Genomic DNA, 20,117 nt, shown 5'->3' on the forward strand with positions numbered 1-20,117 from the left:
ATCATCAGATGTAGTAGATGATTTTCTGTGTTAGAGTGTGAAAGTCCTCGCTGTCACGTTTTAGAAGATCAGCAGGTGACTGTTAGTTCCCAACATGTTCGAGAAGAAAATCCCTTTGCTCTTCTAGATCTTCAGCTGACCATGTCTCACTCCGTGCGAATGTTGCTACCAAAGTGTCTTGGTCCCTGGGATGGCACAGTGGTGGAACGGTAGAGTTGCTGCCTTACAGAACCAGAGTCCTATGTTCGATCTTGACTTCGGGTGCTGTCAGTGTGGAGTTTGTTCGTTCTCCCTGTGACCGCATGGGTTTTCTCTGGGTGTTCTGGTTTCCTCCCACATTCCAAAGATGCAGGGGCTGATAGGTTAATGGCTTCTGTAAGTTGTCCCCAGTGAGGAGGATAGAACTTGTGTATGGGTGATTGTTGGTCGGCGTGGACTCGGTGGGCTGAAGCGCCTGTTTCCATGCAGTATCACTAAACTAAACTGGGCTTTGATAGAGAAGCAATGTTCAGGTCTGTCACAACTGGGGTTGTTCAGAGGCAACTGACAATAGAGTTTCTGTGTTTGAGATTAAGGAGTGGAATTTGTCTGTTCTCCAACAGACCAAGACTTCTTTGTCAACATTTTGCACAGCTTGCAGGTATTTATTTTTAACATGGGTTGGCTGTTATCCACAACTCCCACACAAGCTTGACAAGGATGTCTTGGCTTGTTGAAAAGGTGCAGCCCAGGATGACTTTAACACGCTGGCATCAATGCACACATGTACTAGAGCTCATGCACTCACTAGCTCACTCACTATTCACTCACTCGCATACTCACTCATTTACACACACACACACACACACACACACACACACACACACACACACACACACACACACACACACTCACACTCACACTCACCCTCACACACGGGTGAGGCATGAATGGACTTTCCTGCTGCTACCCCCCTGACTTCCATACTCCCTGCGACCCCACACCTTGAATCCTCCACATTCCTGTACCTGCATCAATATCCTCTCTGCTCCCTACCCTTCCCCCCTCAGTGCCCCTCCCTGTAACTGTTCCACTGCCCTCCCCGTGTGATCCTGCTGTTTGGCATTCTTCTCCGAATCAGGCATCGCTCCTCCCACATCCATCACTTCACTCCTTTTCACAACTGTAAATCATCTGCCTCCTCCACTGCTGTTAACTACACGCTCCCTGTAAGCTCACAGTGCCTTTATCTCCTTCGCTCCTTTTCGCCCTTGGGGGGCCTGTGCCCTTCATGCTGTTCTTAAACCCATGCAACCTCCCATGTTGTCCCTAAACTAGATAGCCAGTGACACTAGTAATGAATCTGCATGGATGACATACCATAAAGTTGGTTGGTTGTCGCTGCATTAACCATCAAAGCAACAATAGACTAATGGGCATCAAGTAGAATCATCATCAGCCAAATAAGGGTCCCGACCTGAAACAAGAGTCAAGAATGTTTTGTTGACACATGTTCCAGATAAAACAATGAAATTCTTATTTGCAACAGCACAACAGAATATGTAATCATAATAAATAATATAACAAAAACTCAGGAAAAAAAAGAACAAACAATAACAGTGCAATAATAATAATTAGTCTATTGTAGTTCAAAGCTTATGAGGTTGTAGTGTTTAATAGCCTGATGGCTGTAGGGGAAGAAGCTGTTCCTGAACCTGGACGTTACAGTTCTCAGATTCCTGTGCTTCTTCCCAATGGCAGTGGTGACATGAGAGTGTGGCCAAGATGGTGTGGGTCTTTGATGATGTTGGCTACCTTTTTGAGGCAGCGACTACGATAAATCCCTTCGATGGTGGGTCCTTGGTCTTCAGAGATGCTGCCTTACCCGCTGAGTTACTCCAGCATTTTGTGTCTATCTTTGATATAAACCAGCGTCTACAGTCTCTTGTCAATACATTTTGACTGCTCCACTGCATACTGTGTTCAGGGTATGCCGACTTTGAAGACATTCTTCTCCACTCCCTGAAGGGAGTTCTTTGCGACCCTATTCAGTCTGAAGAAGGGTCCCGACCCGAAATATCACCTATCCATTTTCTCCAGAGACGCTGCCTGACCCGATGAGTTACTCCAGCATTTTGTGTCGATCTCAAGTGGAATCGAGTTCACTCCAACCAGAGAAAAACACTGCATCTCCTGCGTCTGTGTCTCCTCGATGAAGTCAATGCCCAGGATATAAAAAATCGAAACTCCTTCTGGCGTGGAGGGAGCGGTGGAGGAGTCAATGTCCTGGTCAAGAAGCATGTCTTGGAGTTGGCGCTCAGCAGGGTCGCCACTGTTGAGATATTGGAACTCAATTGGTTTCCTCGCCCCTATCCAAATAAAGTCCATTACACTGGGATTTTAAGCAGAGACTGATTTCAATACATCATTTAGACTTTTGAGATGTGTGTGGAAACAGGCCCTTTAGCTCACCAAGCCTCACAGTGACCAACAATCACCCCATACACTAACACTATCCTACACACTAGGGACAATTTACAGAAGCCGATTAACCTCCAAAGCTGTACGTATTTGGAGTGTGGGAGGAAACCAGAGCACCCGGAGAAAACCCACAAAGTCACGTGGAGAATGTACAAACTTCGTACAGGCAGCACCCACAGTCAGGATCGAACCAGGGTCTCTGGTGCTGTAAGACAGCAACTCTACCACTGTGCCACCTAATAGACACCATTTACAGCCTTTCAGACTTCCAGCAGCTTCCCACAACCCATGAAGATTTTATGGAAAATAACGAAAATATTTCCTATATCAAGACAAGCATAAAACAAATATCATGGTTTTGTGAACATTGCCACTTAAGTCTCAGATGACTGGTAATGTTTTGAAATATGATTGTTCATCTTGCATTGATGACGCGTGTTAGAAGATCTACGATACTCTAAATTAATGTAACTTCAGAAACTACTCACATGGAAACATGCTGTGAGGCATCACCAGTTTTTATGTTTGATTGTATTGTTACAAGAACAGAATACATCAGTTGTTAATCAGAAATTGGGAGTGGGAAGAGTGCGATATATCAGATATAGCATGGTTCCTCAGGTTTTTGCCATATTCCATTTTACATTTAAAATTCATGAGTTCACTGTGGGCTCAAGGAAGTGTATATTGCCCAGGCGGTTTGTAGGTTAATTGGCCTCTGTAAATTCCCCCATAGTGTGCAGGGAATGGATGCGAGAGTAGGGTAACATAAAACTATTGACTGCACAGTGGCGCAGATGGTAGAGCTGCTGGTTCGATCCTGACCTCGGGTGCACTCTGTGTGTGGAGTTTGCATGTTCTCTCCGTGACCCAATGGGGGTCCTCCCACATCCTAAAGATGTGTGGCCAATTGGTCTCTGTAAATTGCCTCTGGTGTGTGGAGAGAGGATGAAAAAATAGGGTAACATGGAACAAGTGTGAACAGGTGATCGATCGATCGATGGTCAGCGTGAAATCAGTGGGCCATAGGGGCTGTTTCCATGCTGTGTCTCGAAACTAAACTCAACTACTGTGAATGAATAATCGATCGTTGGCAAGGATACGGTGGGCCAAAGGGGGCTGTTTCTATGCTGCATCTTTCAATCAATGATTGGCAAATCAGTTAATTAATAAGGATTATAAAAGTAGTTTAAATGGGTTTCTTCAGGGTTTTGGTTTTATAGAAAATATAATTCCCAGCCTAAGCCACACTAAAGAGCGAATACTGCTAACAGAATGCTGGAGATCTTCCCGTTGGCTGCGATGGGGAAAGGGATAACTAATAACTACCTCTATATTCCAGCTGGCTGGCCAGACAGCATCAGTGTCCACGGGCGGTTTCAATCATTTGGCTGATTTGCATCACAAGATCAAATGTCGATGAACTAAAGGACCAATTATGAAGAACAGTCAGAGAATCAGCTGCACACAAGAATGCAATTTTGGCCCTCTTGCAGTTTTGAAAACAGTGGAATTCGTCTGAATATCCTGCTCGTGCCCTTTTATTCACAAATCTCACCTACTAATCCTCGATTAGTACGGGTGTCAGAGGTTATCGGGAGAAGGCAGGAGAATGGGGTTAGGAGGGAGAGGTAGATCAGCCATGATTGAATGGCAGAGTAGACTTGATGGGCCGAATGGTCTAATTCTACTCCTTGACCCTATGACACAAATTAGAGATGAGTATAGAATTTTCAGAGCTTGCTATGCACGGCGGCTACATCCTGGTGATGAATTAAGGTTCAAGTATAGGAAAGATTTTGCAATGTTGAGGCACTCTTCATTAACATCCCTGTTGAGGGTATGGATTATCGTGTCTGAATTTAATGACAAGCTATTCCTTGATCACTTAGTCGGGTGATTCACCCAAGTAATAGGGTTTAGTTTAGAGATACAGCATGGAAACAGGCCCACTGAGTCCACACTGACCAATGATCACCCATACACCCATAGATCTATCCTACACACGGGACAATTCACAGAGGCCAAGTAACCAAAACCCCTGCACATCTTTGGAACTTAGGACCTTCACCACGCTCTACACCAGACTTGCACTGGATAATCAAATGCTCCTCAATCTCCTCTCATACTTTGCAGACGTCACGGCTTGGACTCATTGCCTCAGGGGACCTCATTGAAACTTGCCAAACAGTGAAAGGCCTGGATAGAGCGGATGTGGAGAGGATGTTTCCACCAGTGGGAGAGTCTAGGCCAGAGGCCATAACCTCAGAATTAAATGATGTTCCTTTAGGAAGGAGATGAGGAGGAATGTATTTAATCAGCGGGTGATGAAGCTGTGGAATTCATCGCCACAGATGGCTGTGGAGGCCAAGTCAATGGATATATTTATGGCAGAGAAAATTAGATTCTTGATTAGTACAAGTGTCAGAGGGAGAAGTCAGGAGAATGGGGGTAGGAGGAAGAGATACAGTGACTTGCAAAAGTTTTCATACCCCTTGAACTTTTCCACATTTTGTCACGTTACAACCACAAACGCAAATGTATTTTATTGGGATTTTATGTGATAGACCAACACAAAGTGGCGCATAATTGTGAAGTGGAAGGAAAATGATACATAGTTTTCAATTTTTTTTACAAATAAAAAACTGAAAAGTGTGGCGTGCAAAAGTATTCAGCCCCCTTTACTCTGATACCCCTAAATAAAATCCAGTGCAACCAATTGCCTTCAGAAGTCACCTAATTAGTAAATAGAGTCCACTTGTGTGTAATCTAATCTCAGTATAAATACAGCTGTTCTGTGAAGGCCCCAGAGGTTTGTTAGAGAACATTAGTGAACAAACAGCATCATGAAGCCCAAGGAACACACCAGACAGGTCAGGGAAAAGTTGTGTAGAAGTTTAAAGCAGGGTTAGGTTATAAAAAAATATCCCAAGCTTTGAACATCTCATGGAGCACTGTTCAATCCATCATCCGAAAATGGAAAGAGTATGGCCCAACTGCAAACCTACCAAGACATGGCCGTCCTCCTAAACTGCCAGGCCGGGCAAGGAGAGCATTGATCAGAGAAGCAGCCAAGAGGCCCATGGTAACTCTGGAGGAGCTGCAGAGATCCACAGCTCAGGTGGGAGAATCTGTCCACAGGACAACTATTAGTCATGCACTCCACAAATCGGGCCTTTATGGAAGAGTGGCAAGAAGAAAGCCATTGTTGAAAAAAAGCCATAAGCAATTCCGTTTGCAGTTTGCCACAAGCGATGTGGGGGACACAGCAAAAATGTGGAGGAAGGTGCTCTGGTCAGATGAGACCAAAATTGAAGTTTTTGGCCTAAATGCAAAACGCTATGTGTGGCGGAAAACTAACACTGCACATCACCCTGAACACACCATCCCCACTGTGAAACATGGTGGTGGCAGCATCATGCTGTGGGGATGCTTTTCTTCAGCAGGGACCGGGAAGCTGGTCAGAGTTGATGGGAAGATGGATGGAGCCAAATACAGGGCAATCTTGGAAGAAACCCTGTTAGAGTTTGCAAAAGACTTGAGACAGACCTTCCAGCAGGACAATGACCCCTAAAAACATACAGCCAGAGCTACAATGGAATGGTTTAGATCAAAGCATATTCATGTGTTAGAAGGCCCCGTCAAAGTCCAGTCCTAAATCCAATTGAGAATCTCTGAGTTGAAAATTGCTGTTCACAGACGCTCCCATCGTGACTGAGCTTGAGCTATTTTGCAAAGAAGAATGGGCAAAAATTTCAGTCTCTAGATGTGCAAAGCTGGTAGATACATACCGCAAAAGACTTGCAGCTGTAACTGCAGCGAAAGGTGGTTCTACAAAGTGTTGACTCGGGGGGGCTGAATACTTTTGCACGCCACACTTTTCAGTTTTTTATTTGTAAAAAAAAATTGAAAACCATGTATCATTTTCCTTCCACTTCACAATTATGCACCACTTTGTGTTGGTCTATCACATAAAATCCCAATAAAATACATTGACGTTTGTGGTTGTAACGTGACAAAATGTGGAAAAGTTCAAGGGGTATGAATACTTTTGCAAGCCACTGTAGATCAGCCATGATTAACTGGCGGAGTACAATAGGGTCAAATGGCCTAATTCTGCTCCTATAGCATGAACTCCACAATCGCATCTCGTAGCTTGCGGACCTCACAGCTTGGACTCGATGCTGGCTTTTGTATGTTGCCTAGGCAGATTGCACAGCAGTCACTGACTGCAGGTTCTGAAGGCAGCAGTCGGGAGTTAAGTTAATCCTCGTGCTAAGACTCTGTAGGTGGAGGCAGGGCGCACAGTGCATCAGATGGTCAAAGCGTAGGCAGAGTGAAGCAGTAAGAGTTTTGTTTTTTTTAGTTTTAGTTTTAGAGATACAGAGCGGAAACAGGCCCTTCAACCCACCGAGTCCGCACCGACCAGTGATCCCTGCACATTAACACTATCCAACACACACTTGGGACAATTTACACTTATACCAAGCCAATTAGCATACATACCTGTACGTCTTTGGAGTGTGGGGGGAATTCGAAGATCTCGGAGAAAACCCACGCGGTCACGGGGAGAATTGGCTGCAAGCGCTGTAAGGCAGCAACTCTACCATTGCACCGCTCTCTATACACATCATACTTCCCTTTCGCATTACACAGGAGGTATCAATCATCTCTCAATTGATAATGCTTGCATGTGTGTTGGAAGAATTTTGGTTCAATTCCCACTTAATATTTTTAAATATCTAAACTGACATTGCAGAAGAGTAGTGTGGGAGTGCTGCAGTGTTGGAGGTGCCACTACCCAATGAGGCTTTAAACCGAGGTGCTCTCTGATATTGGACATGAAAGACCCCATGAGAGAAGAATGTGGATATTAGCAATGCTAGTTTGGCCAGTTTTCATCCCTTAGTCACCATTTGTGGAAAGATGATCTGATTATTATAACTGGAGATAAAAGAGACTGCAAATGTTGGAATCTTAAGCAAAAAACAGCATCTGTGGAGGAAATAGGTGATGTTGTATGTATGTATGTGTGTGCATATCATAATAATAATAGTACTTTATTAGCCAAGTCTGTTTAACAGCATACGAGGAATTTGATTTGCCAGACAGCAACAAGACACCCAAATTAATTATTTACATGAACATCCACCCCAGCGACTCTCCCACACTCCTCACTGATGGAAGGCAAAACAAGTTCAATCTTCTTCCTTTCTCTGTTCTCCCGCGGTCGGGGCACCGGAACCTTCTGTTGTCGGGGCGATCTTGGCTCACGCAGCCTGCGGTCGAGCGCTCCGCATCATGGCGATCAAGCTCCCGCATCGGGGGGTCTCGGCACCCCACGCCGGGCGATTGGACCCCAAGTCGGGGCTGGTCGAACCTCATGTGGTTTGGAGCTTCCCATCATCATTTCTACCCGAGACTGCGAGCTCCTTGATGTTGAAATCCACAGGCCGCAGTTGGAACATCGATCCCAGGCAAGGGATCACAGGCTCCGATGGCTTCCATGGCCCCGCGGTGGGGCTCAAAGTCAGTCTCGAGCAAAGCTGCCAGCTCTATGATGTTAGGCCGCAGAGCCACCGGAGATAAGACCCAGAATTTCATCTCCGGCAAGGAGAGATTGAAAAAAAATATCCCCCGACCCCCTCCCCTACCCCCCACATAAAAACAAACCAGATAACATTAACGCATACTTTTAAAACTCACTAAAAATCACAGAAAAAACTGACCGTCTGTTGGCGAGGCTGCCATTGCTGACGGCGCCACCCGCCACATATGTGTGTGTATAAAGGTGTATGTATGTGTGTAAATGAATACGTGCATGTATATATGTGTGTGTATGCACGTGTATGTGTTATGCACGTGTGTATGTGCACATGTATTTGTGTATGCATGTGTGTATGCACGTATATTTGTGTATGCGTGTGTGCCCATGAATATTGTGTGTGTGTGTGCATGTGTATATGTGTGTATAAAGAGGAAGAAGATTGGACTTTATTGCCATCCATCACAGTGAAGAATGTGGGGTATCCGCTGTGGCGGATATTTGTTAACTTTTATGTAGTTGTATGTTGTGTTGCTTTTTTAGTATGGCTGTATGGTAAATGGAAATTCACTGTACCTTAATTTGTACATGTGACAATAAACTGACCTTGAAACCTTGTTTGTATGCATGTGTATATATGTATGTGTGTGTGTGTGTGCATGTATATATATGTATGTGTGTATGCATGTGTGAATATGTGTGTGTGTGTATATATATGTGTATACATACATAAATACATATGCATAAAGGCAAACAAACAATAATAGTGTAATCCAACAGTGTAGGTTTGATGTCCCTGTTTTATTTGCTATCATCACACACAGCATATTTTACTTTCCTCAGATGGGTCTTTCTCTCCCACCCCCTCCCTTCCAATCCTCTTTCTGCTGATGCAGAGACGTTGTATCTAAGGGGGTGGTCAGGTGAGACACTGTGTCTGGGATCAGCTGCTGTGGCCATCCTTTGCTCATCCATGCAGATTGCCCAGTGGACAGCACAGTCGTTGCCAAGACACCACATTATGAGCTGCAGACGCACACAGCTGGATGTTGAGGGATTGTCTACTCTTTAGTTTCTGCTGTGTTGTAATGTTGACACTTTGGCAGCTGCCAAGAACTGTGGACGATCTGAACGGCACCCTGCACCATGGGGAAACCTGCCATCCTCAAAGCTGCTTACTCTTTCCACCTGTTAGCACCGGTGAGAGATGAGGGAAAAGAACAGGCTCTCTTCAGTAAAGGGGAGCAACACAATATTGGTTTGAAAAAGGATGTGCTATGGGTATCCCTGGCTCGACCTCGAGAGGGGCAGATATATGAAGGTTTTTAACTTGGCATTTAACAGTACTCATTCCATCATGTAAGCAGACCACATATGCAGTGTTATTCACTGCGATCCATGTTGAAGAACCATTCCGGGTGGAAGTTGCTTCATCTAATTTTGAGATACAACATGAAAACTGGCCCACCGAATCCACGCCGACCATCGATCACCCATTCACACCAGTTCTACAGTGCCCTCCATAATGTTTAGGACCAGGGGCTGAAATCGCTATCAAAACATTCAATTCAATTTAATTCAATTCAATTCAACTTTATTGTCATTGCACAGATATAAGTATGGGTACAACGAAATGCAGTTTAGAGTCAGTCCGTAGTAATAGTGCAATATAGATATAAAAAATACAGAATAAGCAAACAATGTGGACGGAGAGACTGGAGAAATCTATCGGCGGGACTCCGAGTTCAGCAATGTGATAGTGTTGTTGTAGAAGCTGTGCCTCATCCTACTGGTACGAGACCTGAAGCTCCTGTACCGCCTCCCTGATGGGAGGAGGGCAAACAGTCCATGGTTGGGGTGGGAGGGGTCTTTGATGATCTTCCCGGCCCGTCTCAGACACCGTTTTCGGTGGAGGGCATCCATGGCAGGGAGCGGGGCACCGATGATGTACTGAGCGATTTTCACCACCCGTTGTAGTGCCTTCCTGTCCGCTACGGTGCAACTGCTGTACCATACCGTGAAGCAGGTGGTCAGGATGCTTTCGATGGTACAGCGGTAAAAGTTGGTCAGGATCTGGGGGAACAGGTGAGCTTTCTTGAGCCTCCTCAGGAAGTAAAGGCGCTGCTGCGCCTTTTTGATCAGCTTGGAGGTGTTGAGGGACCAGGACAGATCCTCCGAGATGTGTACCCCGAGGAATTTGTAGTTGGAGATGCGCTCCACCTCAGTCCCGTTTATATGGATGGGGGTATGTCTGCCCCCTCTGTTCTTCCTGAAGTCAACAATAATTTCCTTCGTCTTCTTGGAGTTGAGGACGAGGTTATTGTTGGCACATTGGGGAGTGGGGGGGGACACAATTTGAGTGAGCGGCTTCTTGGTAGAGAGAGACACACCCACACACCCCACCACAACACACACACACACAATCGGCCAGCTGGGGCTTCAACATCGGGAGCCTCGATCGCCTCGTTGTAGCAGTTTAATTTTAAGCCATGCCGGGCGATGAAAGGCTCTGCGATCGGGCCGATTCAGCCCTTAGAAAGCGTCTGATCTTTCAAAAGCTATAATGTGATAAATAACACTTAAACAAATAAAACTGAAGCAAATAAAGGCAAACAGAAGAACCGACCTTGGAGAGAGAGAGATGGGAAAAATACTAAATAACGTGAGTGACCATGAATGAGGGACAAATCTAAAAATCCAGATTACAAAACATGGGGGGGGTTGTCCCCACCTCTCATTGCCCCCCCTGTCGTCGTCGACCCCTCCCGGATTTCTGCCTATATTTGGGACAAAGAACCATCATTTATTTATTTGCCTCTGTACTCCACAATTTGAGATTTGTAATAGAAAAAAATCACATGTGGTTAAAGTGCACATTGTCAGATTTTATTAAAGGGTATTTTTATACATGTAGAAATTAAAGCTGTGTTTGTACATAGTCCTCCCCATTTCATGGCACCATAATGTTTAGGACACAGGGCTTCACAGGTGTTTGTAATTGCTCAGGTGTGTTTAAATGTCTACTAATGCAGGTATAAGAGAGCTCTCAGCGCCTAGTCTTTCCATCACATTTGGAAACTTTTATTGCTGTTTATCAACATGAGGACCAAAGTTGTGCCAATGAAAGTCAAATAAGCCATTATGAGACTGAGAACCAAGAATAAAACTGTTAAAGCCATCAGCCAAATCTGAGGCTTACCAAAATCAACTGTTTGGAACATCATTAAGAAGAAAGGGAGCACTGGTGAGCTTACTAATCGCAAAGTGACTGGCAGGCCAAGGAAGACCTCCACAGCTGATGACAGAAGAATTCTCGCTATAATAAAGAAAAATCCACAAACACCTGTACGACAGATCAGAAACACTCTTCAGGAGTCAGGTGTGGATTTTTCAATGACCACTGTCCACAGAGGACTTCATGAACAGAAATACAGAGGCTACACTGCAAGATTCAAACCACCACAGATCACGCAGCCACAAAAATAGGATGGTCAGGTTTCAGTTTGCCAAGAAGTACTTCCACAGTTCTGGAAAAAGGTCTTGTGGACAGATGAGACGAAGATTAACATATCAGAGTGATGGCAAGAGCAATGTATGGAGGACAGAAGGAACTGCCGAAGATCCAAAGCATACCACCTCATCTGTGAAACACAGTGGTGGGGGTGTTATGGCCTGGGCATTTATGGCTGCTGAAGGTACTGGGTCACTTATCTTTATTGATGATACAACTGCTGATGGTAGTAGCATAATGAATTCTGAAGTGTATAGACACATCCAATCTGCTCAAGTTCAAACAAATGGCACAACACTCATTGGCCGGCAGTTCATTCTACAGCAAGACAATGATGCCAAACATACTGCTAAAGCAACAAAGGAGTTTTCAAAGCTAAAAAATGGTTAATTCTTTAGTGGCCAAATCAATCACCCGACCTGAACCCAATTGAGCATGTATCTTATATGCTGAAGAGAAAACTGCAGGGGTCTAGTCCCCAAAACAAGCATAAGCTAAAGATGACTGCAATACAGGCCTGGCAGAGCATCACCAGAGAAGACACCCGGCAACTGGTGATGTCCAGGAATCGCAGATTTCAAGCAGTCATTGCATGCAAAGGATATGCAAACATAATGCTAAACATGATTACTTTCATTTACATGACACTGCTGTGTCCCAAACATTATGGTGCTCTGAAATGGGGGAACTATGTATAAACACTGCTGTAATGTCCCAAACATTGTAGAGGGCACTATGTTATGTTATCCCACTGTCTCAGCCACTCCCTACCCACAGGGACAATGTATAGAGGCCAATTAAACTGCAAACCCGCACATCTTTGGGATTTCGGAGGAAACCAGAGCACCCGGAGGAAACCCACGTAGTCACAGGGCGAACATGCAAATTTCACACAGGCAGTACCCAGGGTCGGGATTAAACCTGGTTCTCTGGCGCTGTGAGGCAACAGCCCTGCCAGTTATGCCACTGTGCTGCCTTCACTGCTTCTTCATCCCCCTTCCACACTCCTCTTCCTCCAAAGAGCTGCCCTTCTTTGCTTGCACGATGACGTCCAGTTGTGACAGGAATGCCAACTAATGCCATCCTTGTCTGGAACCAGCTGGTGAGGCCAGAAGCTTTCACGCTTGCTCAACATCTCTCTTTGGATGTTTATACCTTGAAACCACTGCAAACACCTGTAGATTTATAGCAACAGGGCAATCCTTTCAAATCGCACTCAGATGGGTCCATCTTGCTGGTACGTAGATTGAAGGTGATGTATTGCTGCCTGTTAACCTCCAGAATGATAGAGCAAGCATCGAATGAGAATGATATGCTGTTTGACATAGTGATCTTCTTGCCCTGAGCGCTGCCAACAGCCATTCATTGTGCATGTCCTGTGCATGCACTAGACTGCCACTCAGCCATGTGATGGCAAAGGTGGTGCAGAATCATTTTGTAGATTGGTGGGATTGTTTAAGAACTTTTTGGTCAAATTGCAACCAGAGAAAGGTTTGTGTATTCTTGTCTTCCCTTCAACAGCAAGGTAGGGTTCCAACCCTTCAATGTGGAGCTTGTAGATGGGCATCTGCAGACTGGCCAGTGTGAAGTAGGGTCTTGACCCAAAAGGCTGGAGCCCATTCCTGGATGCACCATATTCAAATTCTTAAATGCCATGCGCTCATTTACCACTCAAGGTATGGGTGCCATCGAGCCCAATTTCTCCCACACCCCCTCATTTATCTTGGGTGTCCATCTGCTGCCATTTATGAATTGAACGTTTGGTGACTTCTGCATTTAAGAGCACTGCCATGATTGTTTTAAGGTTATGTTTTGTAACAAAGACTTCAGATGTGATAAGTGACCTCCACTGAGCTGTTGGGATTTATTGCTGCTTTTTCTATTGCAGGCTAGCAGAAATGGAAAACAGAAATGGATCTTATTTGAATGACAGCATCTCACCCAATGAAAGCATGTATGTATTTTAGTACTCATGTTCAATTTTTTGAAGGGTAAAACTATTTTTCATAGTGGCCGTATATAATCGCCTGTCATGGTGTGCATTTTCATTTTTGGTTTTTATGATATCTTTGAAATTTATTTTTTGATACAGATTATGCATGGAACAATTCAGACTATTGTTTGCCAGAGGAAGTATGTCAATATACAGTACATGTTTACAAATTAGGATCAGTTTTCAGCTACTCCAATTTCAGGTAGTCCTTGCTTTCTCCCTCCTTCCCCACCCCTTCCCAGCTCTCCCACAGCCCGCTGTCTCCGTCTCTTCCTTGCTTCCCACCCAGTCTGAAGAAGGGTCTCGACCCGAAACGCCGCCTATTCCTTCGCTCCATAGATGCTGCCTCACCCGCTGAATTTCTCCAGCATTTTTGTTTGCCTTCGATTTTTCCAGCATCTGCAGTTCTTTCTTAAACATCAGTTTTCCAGGATCCCTACCAATTTTCTTCCATCGTATGAAACAGATTCTAGTAGTGCTGTCTATATTTAAGCAGTCAAGTGTGAATGATGTACAAATGACAGCGACAGCAAGTCATAGGAAAGATTTTCTGTCATTTCTAGTTAGTGTGTACTCTTGTATCATTTCACATGCGTTCACTGCAACGAGATGGAAGGACAATTGAGTCCTGGCAGTTTCCAGTTAATTTTTGAGAGTTTTGTTTCCTTCTGTTACCATCCATTTCCTCCTCTTCTGCTTTCTTAGTGAATGCTGTCAAGTAGTCATTTCACCCTGTGTCCATTCTTCCATGAAATAATTCAAATTGGCCACTTTTTTGGAAAATCTTCTGATATTTATAATTTGTTCAAACAAAGGTGAAGCATTGCTAAGTGTTGCAGGCAACTATTGAGATGCACGTCAACCATGCTGCCTACACCAAACCCAGTACGTCAGGCAGCATCTCAGGAGATCATAGATGGGTATGATTTCGGGACAGGATCCTCCTTCAGAAGAGAATCAGCTGTTTGAGGTTCATAAGATCATGTGATAGTAGTACTATTAGGCCATTCGGCCCATCACGTCTACGCCATTCAACCTGATCTATCTCTCCCTCCTAACCCCATTCTCCTGCCTTCTCTCCATAACCTCTGACACCCGTACTAATCAAATACTTATCTATCTCTGCCTTAAATGTATTCTCTGACTTGGCCTCCACAGCCTTCTGTGACAAAGAATTCCACAGATTCACCACCCCCTGACTGAAGAAACTTCTCCTCAACCCCTTCCTAAAATAACATCCTTTAATACTGAGGCTGTCCTCTAGTGCCTGACTCCCACTAATGGAAACATCCTCTCCACATCCACATCCACTCTCCAAGGCTTTCACTATTCTGCACGTTTCAATGAGGTTCCCCTTAATTCTTCTAAACTCGAGTACAGGCTCAGTGCCGTCAAACGCTCATCATATGTTCACATGTGGCCTGTTGTGGAGGAGAGCCCTTTGCAAACTACAGTGAACATTTATCTAACATTGAAATAGGAGATCTTTTCTTTGTGACCTATGTTTAATATTTTGCTTCCACACTTGAACATGAAATGTACTTTCCATGAATAACAACTGCCTGTACTTTGTTGCTTCAAGTTCATTGTGAAACATGGCCTGGTCCCCCAATGCAACCCATTCCCCAACGCAATATTTCACTACTCACCCATAGCCCCTAACTGCGCAGGTGCGGCTTATTTCCCCCTCATCCCTGCGCACTCCCTCCCCCTCTCCTTCATGTGTGGGAAGGGGGCTTGTGCGTGAGGGGGGTGTGGGTGAGGGGTGGAGGTTGTCTGGGGGGGAGAAGGTTGTGGGGGGAGGAGCCAGTGAGAGGGACCAGAGGGGTAGCGGCTGGAATTGGCGGTGCGATCGGGAATCACAGCGGGCGCTGGTCGTTCTCCTCCGCCAGGATCAGAGTCTCCGCTTTCCGTGTGGCGACATCTCCGACTCTGGGCTGGGCTGGGTCTCGGACTCTGGGCTGGGTCAGGTCTCCCACGCTCGGCTGGGCTGGGTCAGGTCTCCCACGCTGGGCTGGGCGGCTGCTTGGGGCGGGGCGGTTGCTTGGGGCCGGGCTGCTTCGGGTCCCTCCGAAAGTCCGGTTGGAAACTTCCGCTGGCCATCCTCAGCTCCAGTAAAGACGCGATGGTGCAGGAAGGGGGCAGATCGTCCTGGGGAGTGACATGGGAAGAGACTAATCCGCTATGCGCTGACTGGCAGAAGAAGAGATCGATCTGCGCACGCGCGTTTTTTAAGATTTTTAAACCTCGCTAACTTTTACGACATTCAACTGATCGGAACGAAACTTGGTGCATTTGCAGCACAGGAGAACGGTGAGTGAAATGGTGAAAAATGGTAGCGCTATCGTGAACAACACATTTTTGCGCAAATAGAATGACCGTCAAACCGGAAGATAACAAGATCAGAGTTTTAGTTATGTATAGATAGATGAGTAAACATGTGGTCCTTTGATTATTGTGCCGTCAGATCCCAACATTCATTTGCTTCTTAAGTGATCTATCTTAAAATCAGTGTTGAAGCTGTTCAGCAAACACTTGCTCAACTTTAATTACTGCAGCCACCACTGGTGGGCACATGGCACAGTGGTACAGCGGTAGAATTGTTGTCTTACAGAGCCAGAGACAAGGGTTCGATCCTGATTACAGGTGCTATCTGTGCGGAGTGTGTATGTTCTACTGGTGATGCATGGGTTTTTCCCGGGCATTCAGGTTTCCTCCCACGCTCTAAAGAAATGCAGGTTTGCAGGTTAATTGGCTTTGATTAAATATTGCAAGCTCCCTATTGTGTACGATAGTGCTAGTGTACGAGGATCGCAGGTCGGCGCGGACTCGCTGAAGAGCCTGCTTCCACGTGGTGTCTCTAAAATAAAATAAACTAAAACTAAATGCTGGAGGAACTGGGCAACTTGTCGGACTGGGCTGGCATGTAGCTTTTCACAAAGCAATTCTGCCAGAGGGTAGAACAAAAGGGAATTTCTCAATCTCTCCATGATTTGAAATCATCACTAAATCCAAAAACATCAAGTTCTTCGGTTTACCACTGGCTCAGTAAATCATTGTACAATGTGATCACCTCCTGAAGCCTCCCAATCTTCTCCAGTATTTGCAAGCCCTGGAAAAATCTAGTCTTGAATGTATGTTCATAAACTCAATATCAGCCCGAATGGAAAAGTTTTCTTAATCAGCAGTCCTGCCACTGAAATCAATAACCTTCTCCCTCTAGTCCCAGTGAAATTGAGGAAGTGGGGCAACTTGTAAAGTTTGCAGAGACAGCATTTACTAACTCCATAGCCTCTGTCACTATAACTGAAGAAGGAGGTGTCAGCAATTCCATAATTAGCTCCAGTTGACACAGATTGTCATTACATTTTTGTCATGAGGAAGCCAAGAATGAAATCTACCTCATTTAAAAAAATATATTTTGTATTGTAGAATGTAAGGAACTGGATATGAGATGGTCCTGCTTGAAGTATTTGCTTTTATCTCCTTCCCTCCCTGCCACATCAAGGAAAGCTGTATTATGTACAGAAGAAAGTCTAGGTAAAGTAGAGTAGGGATTCCAAGTAGTGTTTCTGAAATTGAAAATAATAGGTGAGAGATGACATATGATCATCTATAAGAATATGTCGCAATTTGCAAATTGAGTCTTTCACAGGAATTTAAAAGATCAAAGATTGCCACAAGGCAGCGTTCTATTTATTTTGAGGTGCACGCGCAAACATGTACACACACATGTACACACATAGTAATCATTGAGGATTATTGCAAAGACAAGTCTCTCTATCTTAGTGCTCAGTATAAAACTTCTAAGAATCACTAAGATTTTTTTGACATTTCCATCCATTTTGGGAGTAATTCCTCTGTTTTCCAGCCCAAAGTTGTGATTCCATCCAGGGATCTGGTTTCCCAGCTGTAGCCTGGCTCTGGTGGTCCTCTTTGTAATTCTTCTTCTTGATTGCATGCAGGCAATGATGGTAACCAGTCCAGAAAAGTGATGGCAACTGAACAAGGCAACGCCATTCCCACACATAGCCATGTATAACAGTGAATTCGGGTTACAAAACATAAACAAAGGCCACTGCATTAACAAGGGGCACTGAGACACCTAAGGCAAAGCTCAAGTCAGAACAGACGAGAGACCAAGTCTTCCTCGCCTCCATGGCCTATCTGTTCAGTGTTTAAACCACTGGGGAGAACCCCCTCTAATCATATTGTTATTCTGTGGCTGATTTTAGACTTTGGAGATACAGCGCTGAAGCAGGTCCATCGAGTCTGTGCCAACCTGCGATCACCACATACACTGGCACTATCCGACACACTAGGGCAGGGATGGGGAACCTACGGCCTTAAGGCCGCATGCAGCCTTCGAGGCCATTAAGTGCGGACTTTTGAATGAATCCAAATTTTGAACAACAAATCCTTTTATTTTTATTAATGTGTTTTTGTTCGTCTTATTATTTTAAATTTAATCTTAAAATGAACGTATTTAAAATGCCAAAGAGTAAAAGAAGATTCAACAAAATAATCCTATATCTAATTGAAGTTTCTTGGATGTGGCCTTATTAGATTACAGCTAACTTAATGCGGCATTCCAACATGAAAAGGTTCCCCACCCCTGCACTAGGGACACTTTACAACTTTACCAAAGCCAATTAACCTCCAAACCTTTATGTCATTGGAGTGTGGGAGGAAACCAGAGCGCCCGGAGAAAACCCGTGCAGGGAGAATAGACAGCACCCATGGTCAGGATCGAACCTGGCACTGTAAAGCAGGAACTCTCCCGCTGTGACCCCTCACCCCAAAAGCTGATGTTCAGATTTTATCAGCGATGTGCAAGTTGCTACAAGTAAGAATTTCATTGTTCTATCTGGGACATTAGACTATAAAACACTCTTGATTTTTGGATTGTGAATGTATCGACTATGTGGATAGCTTTGACCCCAGTTTGCTGAGCACTGCAAGACAGGTGGTCCAATATTCAGTGCGTGTTTTCGAAGCCCTCCCCATTCATCTCTTGCCGCTTCTCAAGGTGGACCCGGGACTGAAGTTTGACTCTATCTCAAATGTTTGCCGTGCAGTACGGACTTTAGTTATCTTCGGAAACTTGGACCGTCTCATTGGGAGACACGTAGAAACTTAGGTAAGAGCTTGCCCACAGCAACCCTCTCTGTAAACCTTGCAGATTGTTCCAGTGTCGCCCCCTGCTGTTGAGCTGTAGTGATGGATTTGCTCAGTGTTCAAAATGCCACATTTACAACAGTTCCCTATTGTTATGAGCTGAAGCACCATCTGCTTCATGATAAATTCAGAGGGTGGTGTGGGTACAGAGAAATGTCCATCTGCCTTAATCTCACCACATTGTTAACAGATGGCCTGGGCAGTTGTGTGGGAGCCCCATGCCCTCTCTTTAACTGGTAACATTCCTCTTTTCAGCAAGGAGGAAAATGGTTGATGCAAGACATGGAGAATTGGAAGCTGGTTTCTTAGTTCATTTCAAGAATTAGTAATGTTACCCTTGAGAAATCAGGGGGAATAATAGTCATAGTGCAGGATCTTAACGAGCCTTTCACCTTTTTACTTCCACAGATGCTTCTTGACCTAATGAATTCTTCCAGTGTCCTGTATTTTTTGCTCATAAGGTCATAAGGGCTAGGAGAAGAATTATGCCATTCCGCCCATAAAGTCTACTCCGCCATTCAATCATGGCTGATCTATCTCCCCCCGAACCACATTCTCCTGCCTTCACCCCACAACATCTGACACCTGTACTAATCAAGAATCTATCTAACTCTGCCTTAAATATTTTCATAGACTTTGGCCTCCACAGCCTTCTGTGACAAAGAATTCCACAGATTCACCACCCTCTGACTAAAGAAATTCCTTCTCATCTCTTTCCTAAAGGAACGTCCTTTAATTCTGAGGCTATGACCTTGATCCTAGACTCTCCCACTAGTGGAAACATCCTCTCCGCATCCACTCTAACCAAGCCTTTCACTATTTGGTACGTTTCAATGAGGTCCCCCCTCATTCTTCTAAACTCCAGCGAGTACAGGCCTTAGTATTTATGGTATTTTTATGGGACTTTTTACCGATTTACAGATCCTCCCAAGGTTACGGCAGGCTTCTTTTCCTAAGAAGTTTTTCGTAGAAGATGTTTGTAGAGGTGGGTAGTTCCACAGGAATAGATAGTGTGGAGGAGTATATTAACCTGGGTTCTTTGTGATCATAAATCTGATATTAATAAATTTAATCCAAGCCTGTCTTGGGCTAGAAATGGCATTATTTTAAAAGATGCAGCAGACAAGTGCTGCGGACAAGGTTTTAAATGCTGTTGAGGCTTCTAAACTCAACTCTACTACCAGCCCAAGTGAAACATATCTCTAGATAGGATTCGCAAAAAGGACATTGTGTTAACTAGAATGTATTGTTCATGGGGTCGTGGTGGCAGGATTCCAGCTAGTGTCAAGAATAGTCACCTGTAGCCCACAGCAGCTGGTGAATCCATCCCGCTGGTTTGCCAAATGCTCCTTCATATGTACGGACTGCACGAAGTCTGGCATTTGTAAATTGGGACGACCTATACTTTAAATATTAACCAATAGGCTGCA

At 44.7% G+C, this 20,117-nt stretch overlaps 1 protein-coding gene across 14 annotated transcripts in view; it reads left to right on the plus strand.

Annotated features, from left to right (window-relative positions):
- Positions 1-20,117, plus strand: part of dmd (dystrophin) — a 1,582,845-nt gene that overhangs the window by 1,525,854 nt on the left and 36,874 nt on the right. For all 14 annotated transcript variants that reach the window (XM_055644518.1, XM_055644513.1, XM_055644515.1 and 11 more), the window contains one exon: positions 13,405-13,470. In XM_055644518.1, the coding sequence (XP_055500493.1) occupies positions 13,405-13,470 (66 nt within the window). The remainder of the gene's footprint in view (positions 1-13,404; positions 13,471-20,117) is intronic.

This window comes from Leucoraja erinacea, chromosome 13 (assembly GCF_028641065.1).
Source record: "Leucoraja erinacea ecotype New England chromosome 13, Leri_hhj_1, whole genome shotgun sequence".
Lineage (NCBI taxonomy): Eukaryota > Metazoa > Chordata > Chondrichthyes > Rajiformes > Rajidae > Leucoraja > Leucoraja erinaceus.